Source organism: Erpetoichthys calabaricus, chromosome 2 (genome assembly GCF_900747795.2).
Source record: "Erpetoichthys calabaricus chromosome 2, fErpCal1.3, whole genome shotgun sequence".
Lineage (NCBI taxonomy): Eukaryota > Metazoa > Chordata > Cladistia > Polypteriformes > Polypteridae > Erpetoichthys > Erpetoichthys calabaricus.
In genome coordinates, this window is record NC_041395.2 from 296,385,784 (window position 1) to 296,406,494 (window position 20,711).

Genomic DNA, 20,711 nt, shown 5'->3' on the forward strand with positions numbered 1-20,711 from the left:
TTTCTCTAATGATCTGTACTATGAGTAAGGGATGGTTCAGGGAGGAAGTGACCAGACAGACCAGTGATGGATGGGGGTTCTCATGTTGACAAATCTCATTACAAGCTAAGAGCTGCCAAACATTTCAACCGATAAACAGCAGAGCCAAGGGCTCCCATCCAAAATCCTTTTACACATGCAGAGAAAGAGAGAGAGAATATGAGTGCTCAAATATGCATCATAAAATTGTAAGCTATACCCAGAGTAACAATGTTTAAACAAACCATGACCACTTTCTGCTGTACAATAATGTAATATTTGCATTAGTTGTCAAATGTTAGATGTGTAAAAAAAGATTACTTTTACTTAATTAAAACTGCCTAAGCACAATCCTGTTTTGAATTTGCCTCACAGTTATTCTTTAATGCATACTCAGTAAGATAACCACTATGTATGTCATTCATCTGCTAAAGTAGTTTGTAATACCACCAGCAGATTTAAATGTTTGTTGAAGCAGCAGTTGATGGACAGAGAAAGGCTTTCCACACATGGTCATCCATCTTTTCAACACTAAAGTAAATGAGGGCACAGTGAGAAAACAAGCATGTGCAAAGCTTATTTAAATCCACAACTATCTTTCTTTAGCATGTAGAGCATTTATAAATTCAAGGTTTATGGAAGACTCACTGGCAGATTTTGAAATTTCCTTTTTATGCTGGATAGGAAAGAAACCCTTCAATGCATGCTTGTCATTAAGGCGTTGCTACATATGGCGTATGGCCTTGATTTTAAACTTCTACAGCTGGTTCTACCACTCCAGACAATCTTCAAAACAAAAGCATACAAATATCTATGCACTCCTTTAGTGTGCAGACATTCAGAAGGCTCAGAAGTCACTTATGCAATCCCTGTTTTGTGCTCAGGTTTTTTTTTTTTAGTTTTTTTTTTTTTTAAATGAAACCTCTGCCAGTGTTGCTGTGTAACATGCAAAAATAGATAACCAAGCCACACCTTATATCACACCCCAATATTGTGTACATCAAAATAATGTGAGGTTCACCTTTATTCATCCATAGTGCTTCTAATTAGCAAAATGAGAAACAGGAAGAAAGAAATGAACAATCTACCATAACTGAAAAAAGGTGCTCTCAGGTTGTGAAGTTATTCTAAGTAAATGATCAGGTAATAAACAAAACAGTCAATCAGGCACTTAACAGTATACACAGATAGCAATCCATACATAGACAAACACAAAGGAAAAAAGTATAAGGTTTTTCCATGGTTAAAAGAAGGTAAGACACATACATCAGCTGTATATCCTTCATTAACTCCACACATACACACACCCGCATATACTGTATATGTACATACACATACACACACATACACACAATCATGTCTATCAAAACACACTGTTTAGACAGGTACAAACTCATATAATACATTTATACAGCATACAATATATATGTACAGTATTGGTAAATATGTACTATTAGTGTTATCACAATTTGTATTAAATCTCTATGTAATTTCCTACTAATAAACAAGCTGGATTTACTCTTGAATAATGATTACTGATACCTTTCAATGTCTACATTTCTTAGATAAATTCACCCTAACACAAGAAATGGCTCAAAACCTATGTATCACGTACAATAACATACAACAAATATACTGCCATGGTTCATTGCAGCAAGATTTCAAAAACAAGCTCTATGAACTGCAAAATACTGTCAGGCATCATTAGAGAAATACAATGTTTTCTAATTCACCACCAAATCACTTCAGTTTCAATAAATTTGTCTTGTGAAAATACATAACAAACAACTGAATTCTCTGCTCTAGAGAGAAGTTTGTTTAAAACTTAATATATTCACTTTATTGTAATGACAAGCTTGTTTCTGTGATCAGAGAGATGATGTGAATTTTACTGGGCCAAAGACTTGTACTTCATATAAAGATGATGTGTCTTCATAAGAAAAAAGTGGAAAAAAAATTACAACAAATAGAATATTTCAAAAAAGAAATGATCATAAATCAACCAGAATAAACATGCAACATTTCTGCTTTTACAACAGCTACATATCAACTGGAAAGTACATTATTTAGAATTATTAAAATACTGTCTTTACTCCTTGGAAAAAAATGTCAGCAAGGGGCTCCCTTGATTCAGGAGGAGAAAAAAAGATCAATTCATTTTACAGCGCTGAAACCATTTCCTGAATGTGTCATTCAATTAAAAACTGAGCCTTTAAAATACCCTTTTAGAGAAGTTTATTGTAATTTCACAAAAATATGTCCAAAAATGTTAAACGTTTAAAAGTGAAGACTTCCTAGATATATAAGGTCTCTGGCTTGTTCCTAAGGTTCACACAAGCTTGTCTGGAACAATGTACTCTGAATGACACAAGGGAAAGTCAAGCCCAAATGATGGTGTAATTTTAGACACCTAACACTAAGGTGGGCCGGATGGCTTTAAACAATTTCCTGCCACAGGACTTTATTGGATGGATGAAAAGGTCAAAAACAAGGCAATATTATATAGGTTCTTAAGATCTCATTACCCATTTCTACTCAAATGTTGCTGATGCCTTGATTAATTTTAAAAATATGTTTTGACAAGGTCCAAGTACAATTTCTAGTGAATAAATAAAATCTATTAAATTATTTCATTGTGAAATTTATAGTGAGATTAATACCACTGAAAAAAATATTTATAAATAGCCTTAACATATTCTTGAATGTCACAATGGCTACTGCGGAGCAAATTTGTAAAATTACACATAATAGAAAAAGCAGTTTCCTAAAAATGGCTGTCTATTAACCAGAGCTATATGCATTATGTTTTAATTCTGTTACTGAAATAATGGAGAGTTTCATTTCCAAGTTCAAACTGGGTAGTTGGATGAGTAGAGAGACATGTTATTCCTGCACACACTTTTTATTTTTTTTTATTACAAAAAAAAAAAAAAAAAAAATCATTTTAACCAAGTTCCCTACAGCAGCAATACGACATAAGAACCTACCCCTAAGAATGAAATTTAACAACTTGTGAATGTTTGCAAACAGGACAGAAAGAGAAACTACAACATATAAAAGCATTTAAAAGACTTTCAATTAGCTGTTCATTTACCACCAGCATTTTAAAATACACAAGACAATCTAAAGAATAAACCGTCAAACTATAATTCACTGGTCAGACAAGACAGTTGCAAAGAGCTGCTACTTACCCAGCAATTGAGATTAAGATGCCAACAGCCGATCTGCTGAAGTAAAGAGAAGCCAGAGGCAAGCACTCCTCCTTTACCGTTCAATTCTTCCATCCCTACTAAAATAGCATCCCTCGGGTACATAACCGCTTTGTCTCCTTGGGTCTCTTAACCTTAAGAACTTTTCCTCCCTTGCTGGCTGGATTCAGTTTTCTGTTTATCTCTCCTCTCAGAGCTTTTGATTTCTCTCTATTTTAACCACTTTTTCTTGTTTATTCAAAATCTATAAAAAGTTGCACCAAAAGATAAAGGTGGCTCTTACTGTATAGTTTGAGCCTTCGTAAACAGTGCAAGTTCCACAGCATGCTTGCATGGAGGAATATATTAAAGTTTGAGGATACTGACTTTTACGGTAAGAAGCCCAAGTCAAAAAACACTGGAAATGTGAAATATATGCAAAAGAATAAAAAAAGTGCCTAATGGCCAACATTTATGAGGGACTAGTGCCAAGAACAAAAAGTGGTAATTTACAAACAAAATAAAAATCGGGTATTTCCAAAAGGCTACCTCATTTGAAGTGCTTCTTTGAATTTTCACCTGCCCTGGGTTGCACTGACAAGTCAGCAGCCCAGGCTACTACACAGTAAGACCAAACATGGCAAAAAAAAAAAAAAAAAGACTGATAAAGGAGGGAAAAAAAACAACACATGACAACAGCGTCCATAAAGAGAACAAGATCAGCAAAGTGTAGCAAGCGGCAGTCACTTATCTGCAAGACTGTCAAAATTCAAAACAAATTTCCCAAGGATGAGATGCTGTTAATAGAAAATATTTTCCCTTGTCACTTAAACGTGTGTGACACATATACTGGATCTCATCTTTTGGATTTTTTTTTTTTTTTTAAATATAAACACAATATTTTTTTAATATCGTTTGACCTCAAGTGGGGAAAAGCCAAACAAAATAATTTTAATGTGCCAAAGGTCTAAAGTAAAAGCTTTGACCAACATACAGAAATTCATGTGAATATAAACCTCAATTCTGCTAAATTTAAATACCGCTGATTTTGCTTTGTTACATTTTTTTGCACAAACACACACACATCTAAACAAATATATTTTGTAACACATATGTGTTAATGTATGCATATTTTTGTAAAGGGTAATGAAAAATAAACACTAAGCACTAAACAGTATTTTCTACATGATTTGAAAGAATTTTGTCTGCTGACAAAATATTTTTATTACAATATTTAAACTTTAACATGCTAATCAATCAAAAGTTAAAAACAGGCACTGCTTTTAAATGTAGCATGCCTTTTTGAAAGCAAAATGACCTATAAAAATATTGATTTTTACTGCTGATAGATTTGCAAAAAAAGAAGAAAGCACTTGTAACTAAGGAATATCTGCTAAAAAAAAAAAATAAAAGCGGACGCATGCATAATAAAGGCAACAATCAGTGGTAACCTTCCTCTTGTGTATTTCAACCAATCTACATTACAGATATAAGCTTTCAGTATTCAAAATTATTGCTTCATGTTGAACCTCAAATGTTTTTAATTGTTTTTTTTGGTAACAGAGTAATATTTATCATTGTCAGAAAATGCCTGATATTTGCAGTTACACAAAATAGCTGCAATATGATAGAAATCGGAGAGTAACAGAGAGAAACAAACACAACTACAGCTACATTTTTCTCTTCCTTTTTTGTTCTCTGCACTTATCTGGCCTTCGCGTGCAAAGTGTCAGCCAGCAATCTTTAGGCCCTTAATACCAAAACAAAAACCCTGAGAATTTCCTTTACATGGCAATAACAAAAGCAACAAGACTCCAGTTTGACAAGTAAAAAGCCCCAACAACATAGCGGCTAATTGCCTTCCCTCCCTCTATTCACAGAGGCCAGCACACTCCAGCGGCTGGCTTTGTCACACGTGCAATTTCTTAAATAAACTGCTAGTTTGCTTGCTGGTGATGGACAGTTCCCAATCATTTATCAACAATAAATGCTAACAGTGTGGCCAACAAGATGGGCAGAATGCATTTCTTCATCTGTGGTTTTGCTTAAGGGAAGAGTTAGTTGGTTGAAATTCTGTACCCCAGCGAGAAGCTTTCACGCAAGATATTTAAGTAACTTTGACCTAATCTGAGCAACGACTTTCTCGATAGGACAAAAGATACATACTGGCCAGATCCCAACTCCCTTAAGCCGAGTATAACTAGTGTACTTGTCAAAGTGCAAATCAGTGCAGAAAATACACAATACTATTTATATGGGAGAATAAAGCTGAAACATCAAATAGATTTTAATTCTTTGTAGAGTTCCAACATTTAAGAAAAGTATATATTGATACACATCTGCCCTGCTTGCAGATTGAAATGAAGGAAAATGTCAAATACCAAATGAAATCCTAAATGATAGTAAAACAACATGAAGGACTAAAACAATGTGCATTATTTTTAGTTGAATATTTTTAATTTTACCCCCCAAAAAAAGGTGAAGTTAATAAAAATTCCACATACTATTTATAATAAATGCCTAGCTGCAAACTGACAATAAAGAAGATAAAATAAAATAAAAAAAAATGTTAGATCAAATACTTAAATTTTGTATTGTACACGAAAGACTAATGTCAAGTCTTAATTTCCACCGTTACTTGTTTAAGCAAAGTCTTCGAGGAAATAAAAGACAGGCAACTTATTAAATTCCTAAAAGTGAAAGAAACAAGATTTTTACATAAACACACCAGCTTCTACAATAAAGCAACTACCAATTTAGTTGACAGCTTGAAAATTAAAAAAAATTGGATTTATAAAATTATTAAAAGCACAGCTTACCATTTATAACAGCTCTATTTGGGATGCTTCTCGGTTCTTGGTTACAACCAGCATGCTGCTGTTGTTTGCTTTAGCAGGCTGTCTACAAGATGCTCATCACATTGTCATTGACTAATCCACTGGAGGGCAGCACCCTACTTAGTGCAGCCTTCCCCTGCTCGAGCAAGCCAGCAAAAAAAGCCAAGAGGCGAGATACACTCTCGAGCAACACCAGGTCTTCAGAAGAAAAGATGCTGGAAGCCCATTTCCATTCATAGAATTAACGCACTTGGTGGGAAAGTGCTCAAGAACGTCAAAGCTCCCCTGTTCATCCTCGCAACGGCTATTACACATTTTTTGAGTTATTATTTTTTTCTGATAAACATTTTTACAAGAAACAAAAATGGGTATATTCTTTGCTGACTTTGCAAACATAACAGTTACTTTAAGATGTGTCCTCTAGAGTTACTCTAACTTGACCAGTTCTTGTCTTCGCCACATAAAAACCTTCAATTCAAATCTGTTACAGGGGGAAAAAAGAATAAGAGGGGTAAGAAAAAAAAATCCACTCAGTCTTCAGTATGTAATGGTTGATAAACGCGGCTATGACTGTGGATATCTAATAGGTGAATCAGTGGTTTGAAGTGATTAAAAAAAAAAAGAAAAAAAGCAGTGGCAGTGTTAAATTAAATCTTCTTGTTTCCAACAATCCATACCATTTTTAAATAAATTAACAGATGAAAAATTGTTAACATCTGAATCAAACACACTCCAAAATAAGCCCTGTAAACTCCTGAAGCACTGTCAGTATTATATCTGGTATGACTAAGAATGGCTTCACAGAGACGGATGCCTACATATAAAGCCATGGTCCTAACATACAGTTATCTACCACTGCTGCGCGCCTTTTAAGCATAGTAGGGAAAAAAAAAAAAAAAATGACCATTGATCTTCAAATAGCGATAATTGAAAAGATCAAAAAGATTAAACAAAATCGAGAATGTGCTGACTTACCATGTTATGCTTTTTGTGTTGCAACTTTGTAAAAAATTTCACTCAAAGGAGCTGCATCGGAGGTGTCAAATTTTTGCTGCAGACTCTGATCGTATTACTTCCGCAGTCCTGCCTTCCAATGCTTCAGAACTTTTTCTGTTTCTCTTTTATTTTGTTTGTGGTACCTAGCTTTTTTTTTCCTCCCTCGCTAAAGACTTTAAAAGCCTTCAGCTCACTAAACCAGCACAAATTATCTTGCCACCTTGCGCAGCTCTGATGCTTTGGCCGCTAACTTTGGAAGGCCCTTTACTACTGCATCAAAATTAGCATTGTCAAAGCAGTTAATGAATATTAATATTGTATTTGTCATTGGAGCTGGCCCGTTGCTGAACTCCAAGTCATCCATCAGGGACAAGATTAAGAACACAATTATTTCTGACTGACAGGGACTAAATCTGCTACTCTCTTTTTTTTAATACAATTTAAAGAAAAAGACAAAATAATATCATCTTAAGGTGTCTCCCTAGAGATGGGGGCTAGATTAATATACTTTTAATGAAGTAAGAATTCACTGAGCATGAAGGGGGTGTTAAAAAGATGCAAGGTCTGTGTGTGGGCGTGGGGGGGTGTCATATTCAAAAATCAAACTCACAAATTCAGCATTTTTTTAAAATAAAACAACAAATGGTAGTTCTTCGAACAGCTGTCCAAATCTTTATTCATTTCGCTGTGAGAAAAGATTACAAGAAATCCACATGCTCCCCCCCATTACCAATCTCCATTTAAAGGGCTTCAAAAATGAAATATTTTTCCCCCCACTTGGGATAATTTTTCTATATGTTCTCTTACAAGGAGAAGAGTCAAAAGACAGCGTTGTAAATAATTCCTACACAAATTTGACAAGAAAACACCTTTATCAAATGTAGCGACTTTTACTGCTATTCCCCGAGTCCCCATTTACCATCTAACCCACTTTAGACCATCGACAACTCTGTACTTGCAGAAGAATTTTAAATTATCTTTCAGCACAATATCTATCTTGAAAAAATTAATTGAGAGGAATATTTTTTACTTTTTTTTCTCCAACACTAAAAAACATATTGGTGATTGATGCAGCCATTAAAGTGAGGTTGTGGTAGACTCAAAACCTCAGAAACTGATATTTTACATGTAAATTCAGTTAATATCTCAAGATTCCAGTTTAATTAAAAAATGTGACCTGCAGAAGATTTAACACAATACAAATTTTGTCTTGCAAATGTAAAAGTGAATAATACATCAAACAACAGATACATTTGTCTTAATGGATACATACCCTGTTTATGTCTGTTATTTTGCTTTGGATTAAATCACTTTAAAACACATACACATTTTTTTGGTTCAGTTTGTTGTGTTAAACAGTGTTCAAAAAAAAAAAACAAAAAAAAAAATGAAGTTTTAGAACATGACAGCCTAAATCACAAACTGGAAATGTTGGACCTCACGCCGAGAATCACCCTAAAACAGCAATTCTTCATTAACAAAGGCCAGTTTCATTCTTTTTTGTAATGGTAAATTTTTTATGCTACTTTAAAAGGTGCTTGGCAAATAGAAAAGAAGAAGAAGACAGATGTCGTAGATGTGCCTATCAGTCTGCCAAATCATGGGGGTCTAGGTCAAGCTGATGTGGCTACAGAGCTAATCTACAGCTCCTGCTGGCCACCCCATTGGCCTCTAATACCATTAGCAACCCTTAGATGAACATTCTAAATTGGAGTTTTGTTCTTGAGGTGCCAGTCAGACTTTCAAAATCCAAACGCTGTACTCTGCAAATACAGATGGCAAAGTCTTTAAGAAAATAAGCTTTCTTATTAAGGCAAATTATGTTATATTATAATGTATATGTCACACATACATTCATATTAACGTGTGTCGGTGAAATAAATTCAATAATGTACTCCCTTTTCCTTACAATGATATGCTAATTGCAATTTGAAAATTCATAAAAATCTTCAAGGAATTTCATGCTTTATTTCATAATTAAGAAATAATTTGCAAGGAATTAAATTCCTTAAACAAGAACTAATAATTGCCATCGCAAAACATTTTCATCATAAGCAAAAATGAAAAATTGTAAATTTTTGGAAATAACAAAAAATTCATTGAATGACACAACGTAAAATTATGAAAATTTACAAAGAAACTATATTAACATAATTCTTATTTATAAAAAACAATGTTAGGATTTTTGTACACCTACTTAACATTACTAAAGTAATAAATGGCTACACAATAAAAACACATGATCAACATATGTTGCAGTGGACTATAAAAACAATGATAGCAATGTAGTAAAGTGTACACATTATGTAAAACAGAAGTATAAAATAGAACAACTAATAGAATGAAAATAGGAAAAAGACAAAAAAAAATACTAAACCTCCCCTCGTGTTACTACTGATATTTGTACTTGTTTTTGTTTAATGGTCAATAACTACTTGCCAAAAATAAGAATTGATGCATATAACACAACACCCTTCTATTTGTAACAGCTAGTTCTCCAGAACTCTTTTTACCCAACATGATTACATCAGTGCTAGTATCAAATTAACACCACGACTTTGAAACGTATTGATCTGCTATTAAGACACTAGTGAACTTGATGAAATGAGTGCTGTAGGTGCATTTGAGACTTCAAAGTCTCACACAACCACATAAAACAAGCTCCTTTGATCCTAACTCCAATCTAGAGAGGGTTTAAAGCCCAATTCTCCTTAAGCCACCCTTCATACTCGTCATGTCTGATTCCTTACTCACCAACTACTTGAAAATGTTAATTGCCAAGCTTTAACAAATGAAGAGCACAAAAGAAAACAATATCACGGACTTCCTGACACATCGGCAAGAACTACAAGTATGTTTTCCTTCTAGGCAGGATTACCACTTAACCATAATAATAATAATAATAATAATAATAATAATAATAATAATTAAAAAAAAATGATACTCCTGAATCAGTTGCTTCTTAGTTTTGCTCAGCACACACTATTCACGTGTTTGCTTTACAACTTTTTCAATAAAGATAAGGCAATTTTGCTATCACTGGATCACTAAAAAGAAATGTAAGGATGAATAGAGCAAATACTGTGAAGTTTATAGGTAAACAGATTAAACATTTTGACTGAAGTAATAACACAAAAGCAAATACCAAAACCCAATTACATGCTTTTTTTAAGCACCCTTTAATAAACTGACCATGCTAAATAAATAGAGTTATATGGATAAATAGATGTTTCAAGCTCGATAGAGTGATGAGATATTATTTTTGGTGTCAGTTAAATTCTTAAACATGTGGAATCTATAGGTAGCTTCAGATACTGATAACTGCCTGTTGCATTCAGGCTACTGGAGCTTAAGATTATGAAGCAATGCCAGACAGTCGTATATTTTCATCAGTACAAAAAAGTGACAATAATTTACTATGACTTAGTTAATAATTCTGTTGACAAATTAATGACAAGATGCCTTCTGAAAGCCCACTTGCAAAACACTGAGCTTTAATATTCTTTTCTGTAACATTATAACACATAAAAAATAGGGTATTCTTTTGACAGGAGATCTATGAATACTGAAACCAGGGTTTCTTTGAAATGATACATTCATTTTAACAGAGATTTATGGATGTGTAATAGATGATAAATATAAGATTTAAATGTGAGAGCAAATACTTAGTGTATTTCTACTAGTTCACGGACTGACTGAATATTAGAGTAGAGAAATGTTAAGACACTTTGATGGAACAACAGAGAAAAATGTAGTAAAAAAATAATGTTATGCTTTATCCATGTGGATAATGTTATGAAATGAATAATAATGTTTAATAACATTCAATATTTAATTCTATTCATTGCTGTATTAGCAATTAACATTAAGTCTATTTATGAAAAAAAGGTAAAAAAAAAATGTATTAATGTAAAGGAAAAATATGAATTACAGTACCAAAAGCTAAATCCTGAAACAAATATAATATGTAAGATACCATACCAAACTTCTATTCTAACTTGCATATAATTAAATTTAACACAGTTTTGATAGATGCGAAGAAACACAATGCAAGTCATACATGCAGATCACATTTGCTCTTCATTTTAACAATTTTCAAATTAATTAAACTCAAACTCTCAAATCAAGCATAGAGAATAGATGTACATGAATATTTTAAGTGCCAAGTAAAAATAACATTAGCTTTTAAATGGACAGTAAGATACAACTCATTGATTGATTTTTTGGAAACACAATATGAATAGTTTCACCCAAAGAGTGGAGATGTTTCAATGGGAAATGTGAGACATCAGGTAGTTTTATCACCATCAGAATCTCACAATGTGTGTTTGTTTTTTGTTTTTTTTTTGGGTCGACCTTAGTGATGTTTTCATGTTTGGGCTAGAGAGGGAGATAAATTTAGATACGTTTTGTTTTGCTTCATTGTTTTTGTTTTAGCCTACTTACAATTCTAAAGAAGAACTTAGTACTTGATTGTGACAATGTGCAAAAAAATCCTACGCCACAAGCACAGAACAGAACTTTCACCAATTAGTAGGGAGAAAAAGGAGGGAAAAGCCACAGAGCTAGCGCTCAAAGAGCCAGGCCTTGCGGCAAAGCTGTCATGTCTACTGGATTGATCAACAGGACCGCTATTTCTAATGGCATGTTGTCATGAAAAGTCAGCCACAGGGAGCCACCTGCCTAACTCCTTACAGACAGCTGGAAGAAAAAAAAATACTTATTCTTTGGCAGTGTCTTTTACTAGTAATTTTGGAGAATTTGCTTTTTTCTGTGCAGAAAGTGACAGGTGTACAACACAGTCTTTACTTGGATTGTCCTACTAATAATATAATAATAATAGCTAAAAACAAATGGAATGTGCACAATAATCAAAATATTGATAGACAGATACCTGTTCACACACACATTATATAAATATTCATATAAAGACAGGCATGCACGCAAACAGATATATGCTGTATCTATAACCTGAACCAATAAATATCAATATAAGTTTTAAAAGTCTTTCGAAAATGAAAATTTCAAATAACTACTACAGCCATTTCAGAAATTTCACAATGAATTTTAAAATATTAATAAAATTCTTAAATTATTTTCAATATTAAAATATTACCTAATAAAGACAATACAAGTTAATACAATATTTTAAATGATTGCCATAGTTATTTGTATTTGTTTTAGAGAAAGTCTTCATAGCTAATCTTCTATACTATACATTTAGATATACTTCTGGCGTACTAGCGAATAAAACTGGAGTCATTCTGTCTTTGGCCACAAGAGTGCTACCTTGCAAACAAAAAAGTCAAATAAAAGTTACACAACTTTTCAGTTCAAGGTAGTGCTTGTGTTTGGTGTGCATGTCACGTACAGTAACCTTTTATCGGCGCTGCCTCTGGTCTCATCAGTCGATGAAATTCTCAGCCCGCGGCAATAGCTTAGCCGAGGGACACAGACCAATGGAGAAATTTTCATTGTGTTAGCATTTCAAATGGCGAGAAAGGGGGGAAGAAGCGCTAACTGATCATTGCCAGCGGAATTAATTGGCTATTTCGAGAATAATGTCCCTTACCCAAGATCCTTGGAGGCTGAGCACAAGTGCAGGCTACATTTTGTTCAAAATCTTCAAAAAGAGACCGCTTGGGGGTACTGGCCATATTAGGGTTTTAGCGCATTCCCCTAAAGGCCAGAAAATAATCAGAAGCGTTGAACCAAACTCAACTAATCCGTTTCCTAATTAAACACAGAAATCCATTACACCAAGCCATATTGCTCAACAAAGGAAAAAAATACTTTAAGAAAAATCATAATTTGGAACTTAATACAATAAACTAAAGTGAAATAAAGACAATAACAAATAATGGAAGAGGTTGGAGAAAAAAAACACACACACACACACAAACAAAAAACCTGGGGAGTATATTTTGGAACAGAAACAGGGTAAACTCGGCTTTTTGCCAACGTTCAATAAATGGCTCAAGATGGTGCCACGCTGGATCCTTTCTCTTTATTCTAAGGGATTTAAGTTAGAGCTTTATTTTGCATTGCTCAAGCATATGCAATGACCCTGACTGATATTAGTGAAGCTTTAGACATATCTTAATCTAACCTTTTTAAAGCTCTGTGGTTTTGAAACTCAAAACAGCATAAAGAATGTGCATTGTTGGGCGGCCCTGGGAGATTCAGTAGAAGCTTTGGCTTGGTCCAGGTCAGCAGCCCTCTGGATAAACAGCTGCTTCTGCCGCCAGATCAGTTCTGGAGACCAAAGAGGGAAAACAAAAACAACAACAACAAAAATAAAAATAAATAAATAAATAAATAATAAAAAAAACTTGAGATTAGGAAACCTTCTCAAATTTTCTATCTTTCCACATCGACCGACGGCCTAGTGCGAAGTGTCAATTTCGCCTTCCAAAGAGAGCACACAAATTCGCAGCGGCCCCATTATGCGGTCTCCGCGCTCATTGTAAATTCTGTCAACGAAGTCAATCTTATTAACTTCCGCGCCGGTTCACACATGACATTTTCTTCAATTTTCTTGCTGACATCAAAAACATCAATTAGCAGCTCGAAAATAGGACGGAGGGAATGACAGAGTCCGATAACGTCAACTATTTGAAGCCGAGGGTAAATCTATTCTCCAGTTTCTGAATGTGTTCATTACAATTGCATTTTCAAAGCCGACCACCAAATAGCAGAGAAATTAAATTTATCATCTAGAAATGTCCAGAAATTGTTTTTTTTAATCCTATGTCTATCTCTTACTCTCAGAGTCTAACAAAAGCACATGCAACAAGGTATTATATGATTATTAGTATTTTTTTTGTTTAACATAACTCTACTTTCACACTAGCTAAAAATTATGGAGTAAAATATCATCCATCTTTACGCTTTTTTCTGCAAACTACATCTCTTTATACAAGTTGGACAAGCATTAAAGCTGGCATGAACAGGTCAAAATGTTTAAATATTGTAAAAAGGTCAGGTGTATATCCTATATTACTTCAGTAAGCTAATACTGTATTGCAAACAATTAACAAAACAATACACAGAACAAGACTATCCTTAACCACTAGGTATATAAATTATGATCAATGATGACAGAGAAGAGGAAAAGATAAAGACACCAACAAGCAGTATGATGACACTAATAAAAAGCAAAAACTACATCCAAAATTAATTTTAATATTTGCACAGGAATTCTAAATAACAGAAAGGTTCAATTTTGTAAATTATAATAAAAAAATCAAACTGAGCTATCCCTAAAGACTAGTTAGCATTTATAGATAAGAAGAAAAAAATGCATATAATTACTATTTTACCTTTTTAACTAAATAGAATCTAAATGAAGATGGGGAAAAAAACTTCTGTATTAAAAGTACCTGTTTTACAGAACCCTTATTTCTCCAGCTTTATTTAAAAAAAAATTTAAAAAAGGAACATTCACATCATGAAGTACAACCATTTTAAACTATTATAGGTTTATTGAGTCACTATTATTACACTGCTAAAACTTCCCTAAATTAATCTAATATTATATATATATATAAGATATATTAATCTTGTCAAACTGAGTTTCTTTATAGGGAAACAGGATCCCGAAGGTGAGCAGGGTATTTGTTTTCTAAACACATAGAGAATTAAGAACTCGAGACAAATTTTAACCAACTAAATATGTAACTCAAACTGGGCAATGTAACACTGTACTAAAAGCTATTTTTGCTGATACACCCACAGTACAGCAATACTCCACTTACTACTGTTACATTTCCTAGGGGTGAAGAATGAAAGTTTAGCATCTGTTGAAGATGGTGGCTTCTACTTAATGTAAAGAAAAACAAAAGCTTACACTGTGATACATGGATCACATTCCTTGGGCCCATTGATTTCTTGATCTTTTGACATTATTTAGTTGCTTTCTATTTTCTTGCCTGTCTTTTTTTCAATGTCACAAAAGACAGAAATGTCTAAACAACTGAAGGTGGGAGTATCTATTAGCTGTCAAGACACAGCTTTTCCCGGCATTGAACAAGATTACACCTAACAGAATGCCGAGAAGCGGTAAGAAAGCAAGATCTAATTTTTTAATGGGATAATCATATTTCTGAGCTAAATATTTTTTGTTAAGCAAACAATAATAGTCTTGTTTGATGGACATGCAATTAAAAAGGTTATTCAATGTCAAGTTTGGATTTTCAGTATAGCAGGTAAAACCACCAACAAGTTTCCCGACTGAAAGGCGATTCATCAGTCTACATGTAAGTATATTATTTCCCCAGCTGCACATTTCACTTCACCGTACCTGAATGTATACCTTCGTACTGGCTTAATGAAAATTTATTTTAGAAACAATAAGGACAGAGATTAAAACAAATATGGCAATGTAAATTTAAAGACAAAAAAATGATAGTTATTTGGTGTTATGATACCACAAATATATATTTTATACTCTTACTCATACATTACTAAATGAAAAATTTAAACTGAGAACTACATATCCTGTTATACAAATAAAGAGTTGTGAATATTTTCCCAATTATCACATATTTCAATACATACCATCAAGTCATTAGATCAAATGAAAGGGATCCATACAAACATTTAGGTTTGCAATTCTTTCTCCCTCTTTCTTATATTTCCTTTTCTTTCCATCCATTGCATCACCCTAGCCAAAGTACCTTTTTTGGTAAATATAATGCCTTTTTATATTGCTAGCAGTGGTTATTCTGAAGTTTTCTAGAAGCTATCTCTGAAGCAAGTAGATAATAACAGCTTAAAAAGCCAAGTGCACTATAGTAATTCATTTGCAGACCAAGAAACCTGGCAATCAATTGTTCTTGCCTCTAAATTCATATAATCAACTAATATACTGTACAGTAGCTGCGTAATATGGCTGAAGAAGAAGAAGAAAAAAAAAAAAAAAAAACACATAGCTTTGCCTGGATTTGCCCTGAAACGCATGCAAACAGAATGCCTGACGTTGAAATAAAAGTCAATAGGTTTCAATTTTGAGTGCAAAAGCTTACTTGAATAAAAGCCTAGTACTTTATTAAACAGTTAAGCAGCATATTATTGTACTGTCTAATTACACTGTAATTTGATAGGAGACAGAATTTGGCTGGAATATGCATTCTTAGAAAGACAATAATTTGAACTCCACACTTGTACCTAAGAAAGTAAGAATCATGGATACAAATATTTTGAATACCTTTTATGGCATTTATTATTATTACATTAATGGGACATTAAACAGACAGCAAAAGTGACATTTTAATTCTAGACTGTAGTGCAATCAATGCAAACGTCTCTTATGATTTAGTCTCCCTTCCAAAAAAGTCTGCACATACATATATGCACACATATATGTCCATGTATACATGTTTACTGTTTATATTACCTACAGTATATGTATAGTGCATGTGAGTAAGAATGTTTACACACACACACTCTATACACATAGGAAATAGATAGCAAAACATGCATAAATCAACATACACAAACACAAATCTATCTTTCATATATGTGTATTACCACTTAACAAATGCAACCAAAGCTGTTTTATCATTTTACAAAATATATTATTTAATACAAACAGTTTTAGAAGATCGCTCCTAATGTACTGCATATCAAATGCAGATGCTTAAACGTTTAACTGCAGAACACACTATAAAATTTACTCGATCACTTAAAGAAAAATAACCCTCAGATATTACAAATACATCCTCACCACAACATATACATATATGAATAATGAATGACTAAAACATACTAGGGAGATTAAAAAAAAGTGTATTTTAAAAAGTCAGAGTAGAGGCAAAGTACAGAAAATTTTAATACAAATTACCTTAAAAATATTTGCATAAATACAGTATATATCTACAGTATATGTACGTATGTATGCGTACAAACATACACATGTGTATACATACATACATACATACATACATACACACACACACACACACACACACACACACACACACACACACACACACACACCTATAAATGCACCACAACAACAACAATCTTGTGGTCAAGATTTCAGCATCAAATGCTGTCTGTGAAAGTGACTGCAAAAAGATCCATTAGGCACTGCTTCAAATCACTTGATCTATTATTCACAAAAGATAATTCTCCTTTGTTTAAGTGGCTATTTAGTTCTGGTTCAATTCAGAGTTCCATCTCTACGTTTTAATAAAAGACTGAAAAAGTAAATTTAAAAAATAGTATTGTTTTGCACATTTTTTAACCAATGTTTTAATTACTCTAAGGAGTGTCAAAGGCATATTTATTATATTTTTGAATAATGAATAGATTCTTTTCAGTATTTACAAAACTATCACTAACCACCTTGGTCTCAAAACTATTGTTTATTTTAAAATTAAAGAGGATAATTCTTGGAATGGACATTCTTCCTTCACATATTTGACATACCTTCCGAATATATGTATTCATTCCATGCTATAAAAATGAATCTGGAAAAAAAAAAACTTTTTCCTCCAAATTAAATAAATATTTAATCTTATTTTCAAAACTACATTTACCATCATTCTTTTTAGTTAATTTAAGTTCACCCTTCCTCTTTATAACTAACTGTTCGTTTCTACCTTTCCAATTACAGCTGGAGTTTGGGATTTACAAATTCAGTCTTTCATGTTGTGTGTTAGTAGATAAGTCACTCTACACCATAAAAGAGTGTTTTTAATGAGCTGTGCCAGGGTTAATTGGTTAGCTAAGATCCTGTAGTCATGTGTTTTAATATGAAATTAAGCTATTTCCTGGAGTTTCCGAGAGTTATTTAATTAAAACACTTCAGCCAATTTTATTTCCAGCAGTGCTTAGCACTGTAAGACAGATCATTTTCAGAAAAACAGCTTATTAGGCACAATGAGACAGACAGACAGAAAACAAAAATTACTTTATTAACACTGATGTATCTTGCATGGGTGTTAACTACTGGTTAGCAGGAGTGTTCACATTTGCTTTGAAGTGTAACCACACGTTCAATAAAATACATGTACTCTTCACATTTTAACAAAAATATCGCCAATAATTATTTCCTGCATCTAATCTTGACCAACATATATTCCCCACTACTGTTCCCATGCTATTGCATATAATCATATTCCTTGATTTTTATTATTCCAGGTCCGCTGTGTTAATGAAAAAGGAACAAATGACATAATATGTGAATGATGAAATGCATTACACAAGCCTTGGTTTGTTAACAAAGGGCTTTAAACTTTTGAATAATATTATTGCAGTTAAAAATAGCTTTGCATTGCCTTGTTGTAAACATGATTTATAGGGAATTAAAAAAAATGTTTAACACACTTTTTGAATTGGTTACTTCATTCTGTAAGAATTAGGATTAAAATGTAGATAGGTAGAACTTTATTAGTTGCAAGAGGAAATTTACAGAAACTCAAGAAATATGGAAATAATATAACAAACACATGAGATTAAAAAAATAAACTTCTGGCCTTTTAACTTTATTAACACTGTCTCATTAAAGACATACAGTATATAGTATATTTATATAAACACACAAAAAGGTCTGTATAAAAAAGGTGCATTTATGCATTTGAAGAATATGTTGCCAACACACAAACAGCAGGAACATTTGCTATTATTACCAAGTACATTAAGTAAATCTACCCATACAAAAGACCTTATAATTAACAGTAGTAAATGCATTAAGTTGCACTTAAGGAGTCCTGACAGTCTAATTATATCATTTACCAGTGAACTACCAGTTAAACTAATTCAATTTATCTTCATTCCAGCCATTGGAGACTGATGGATAGTAATCATTAGAAGTGACAAAGAGGTGTACCAAAGAGGAGAATGGGACGTTACTGTATTATGGATAGAGCTGTTACAAAGCTACTATTGCTTAGCGACTCAAAATGGGATTTTAGGTGCACACCATTGCCTTTGCTAAGTGCATTCTATACATATCCAGAGCAGCAATTGTTACAGAGCGACCAGGTCAATGGATGAATAGTTTGTCAGCAAAACCGGCTGACTTCAGCAGAATTTTTTTTCTGTCTAACTTAGCAGTACAACACAACAGGTTTAAACTGAAAAAATGACAAATTCAGAATGAACCAACTCAGAAACTTGGTTATCAGAATTTTATTTTAGTACATAATACAGTACTCTTTTATGTCTATAATTAAAGAATAGTCAAGTAAGTAAACAAAAGTACTAAGTGTTCTACCAACTAACTGTATGTAAAGATATCCTCATAATCATCTATCAATTTTTGTGAATGACTTATTGCAATTCACTTTGAGAACAGATAAAGCCTACCTCATGAGAAAGACTGGACTGATCAGACAGTTTTGCTTACTGAGTAACGAGCTGGGAAGAAAATTAGAAAAGTTCTATAATAAATCACTTGACCTGCTTGTGCTGATTGATATAAAATATTCATGGGGGGGGAGTTAGAATCAAAGTGGCCACCTGACACTCCTTAATAATTACAATAAACAAAAAAAAAAGAAACAAAATATATATCAAAGCTTATCACAGCTCGCAAACATAAATGTTCAAGTATTGTTTTATTCTAAACTTTAAAATAACAGCATTATCATTATTAGCAAAAAGTTTGCTTTAATGTCACACTCCAAAATGCTAGTCAGTAACACAGAATCTGTACAGTTAAAATATCCATTGTAGAGGTACAATTTGCGCTAATTTCATGACAAATTATAGAAGGACATTGAATTTTAAGTTTTCCAACACATTTTCTTAAAAGAAATAACACACCTGGTGGTTATTCTGTATTTAACACATTTTGAAATTTTGTACTCTTTACAATAAACTGCATTGTAAATGGTTTATCATTTTACAAATTTTATCTTAAGTTTTATTTTAAATCTTGAAGTAAAAAGGAGTGGTTAAATAATGCATTTTTGTTATGTTTAAGGCAAAACAAATAAATAACTGCAAATATTGTGAAAAAGGAAACAACTATTAGTATAAAACTGCAAAACTGAGATTCACCTGGCTAAAAATCAACCTGAAAAATCAAGGCAGCCATTCACAGAGGTCAGACAATTTGCCAGCAAAATCACATAAAAACACCCTATAAACCTACTGCCGTAGTCTTTCCGGCAATATTCCACTTGAGGAAGTGCAAAGGGACAGATGAACTTTAAGTGTACCACATCCCTTTTACTGTGGAATGCTTCATGGGTCTAGGCAGGAATCTGTCAACAAACACATATATTTGTCCTATAGTTACTCATCTTCCTTTTTTCTTTCAGGAGTTAATTATGAAGTAATAGTTGGACATTTTTGCCCAATTAACATAACTGTCTTGTCAGTTTGAAATGCCATATTATATAAGTTTGAAAAACAGTGGGCATGTATTCATCTCTACAAATATGTACAGTAAAAACAGGTTTGTACCAGTGGTCATTCCAAAAGAAATACACATATAACATGACATTTTCATACCCACTTCCTAGTTGCTGAAAAATACAAAGCTTTATTAGGCTTGTGGAAAAAATGTTTATGCTTTTCTGGAATGCAAATTATATTATAGTAATTGAAAAACAGTTGTGCATTGCTGCTACATTGGATGGTGTCAACACCACAATGCATATAAGTTTAGTTTTCAGAATGGAAAGGTCCACCATGACCCTAATTTGGCCTGAGCAGG

The 20,711-nt window shown here is 33.0% G+C and overlaps 1 protein-coding gene across 20 annotated transcripts in view; it reads right to left on the minus strand.

The window, feature by feature from the left end:
• tcf7l2 (transcription factor 7 like 2) overlaps positions 1 to 20,711 on the minus strand; it is a 224,132-nt gene that overhangs the window by 42,095 nt on the left and 161,326 nt on the right. The window contains exon 1 of one of the 20 annotated variants that reach the window (XM_028795820.2): positions 3,210 to 3,347. The exons of the other annotated variants lie outside the window; for them this stretch is intronic. Within the exon in view, the coding sequence (XP_028651653.1) occupies positions 3,210 to 3,332 (123 nt within the window). The 5' untranslated portion in view covers positions 3,333 to 3,347. Of the gene's footprint in view, positions 1 to 3,209; positions 3,348 to 20,711 lie in introns of those variants that run through there. 20 annotated transcript variants of the gene reach the window in all.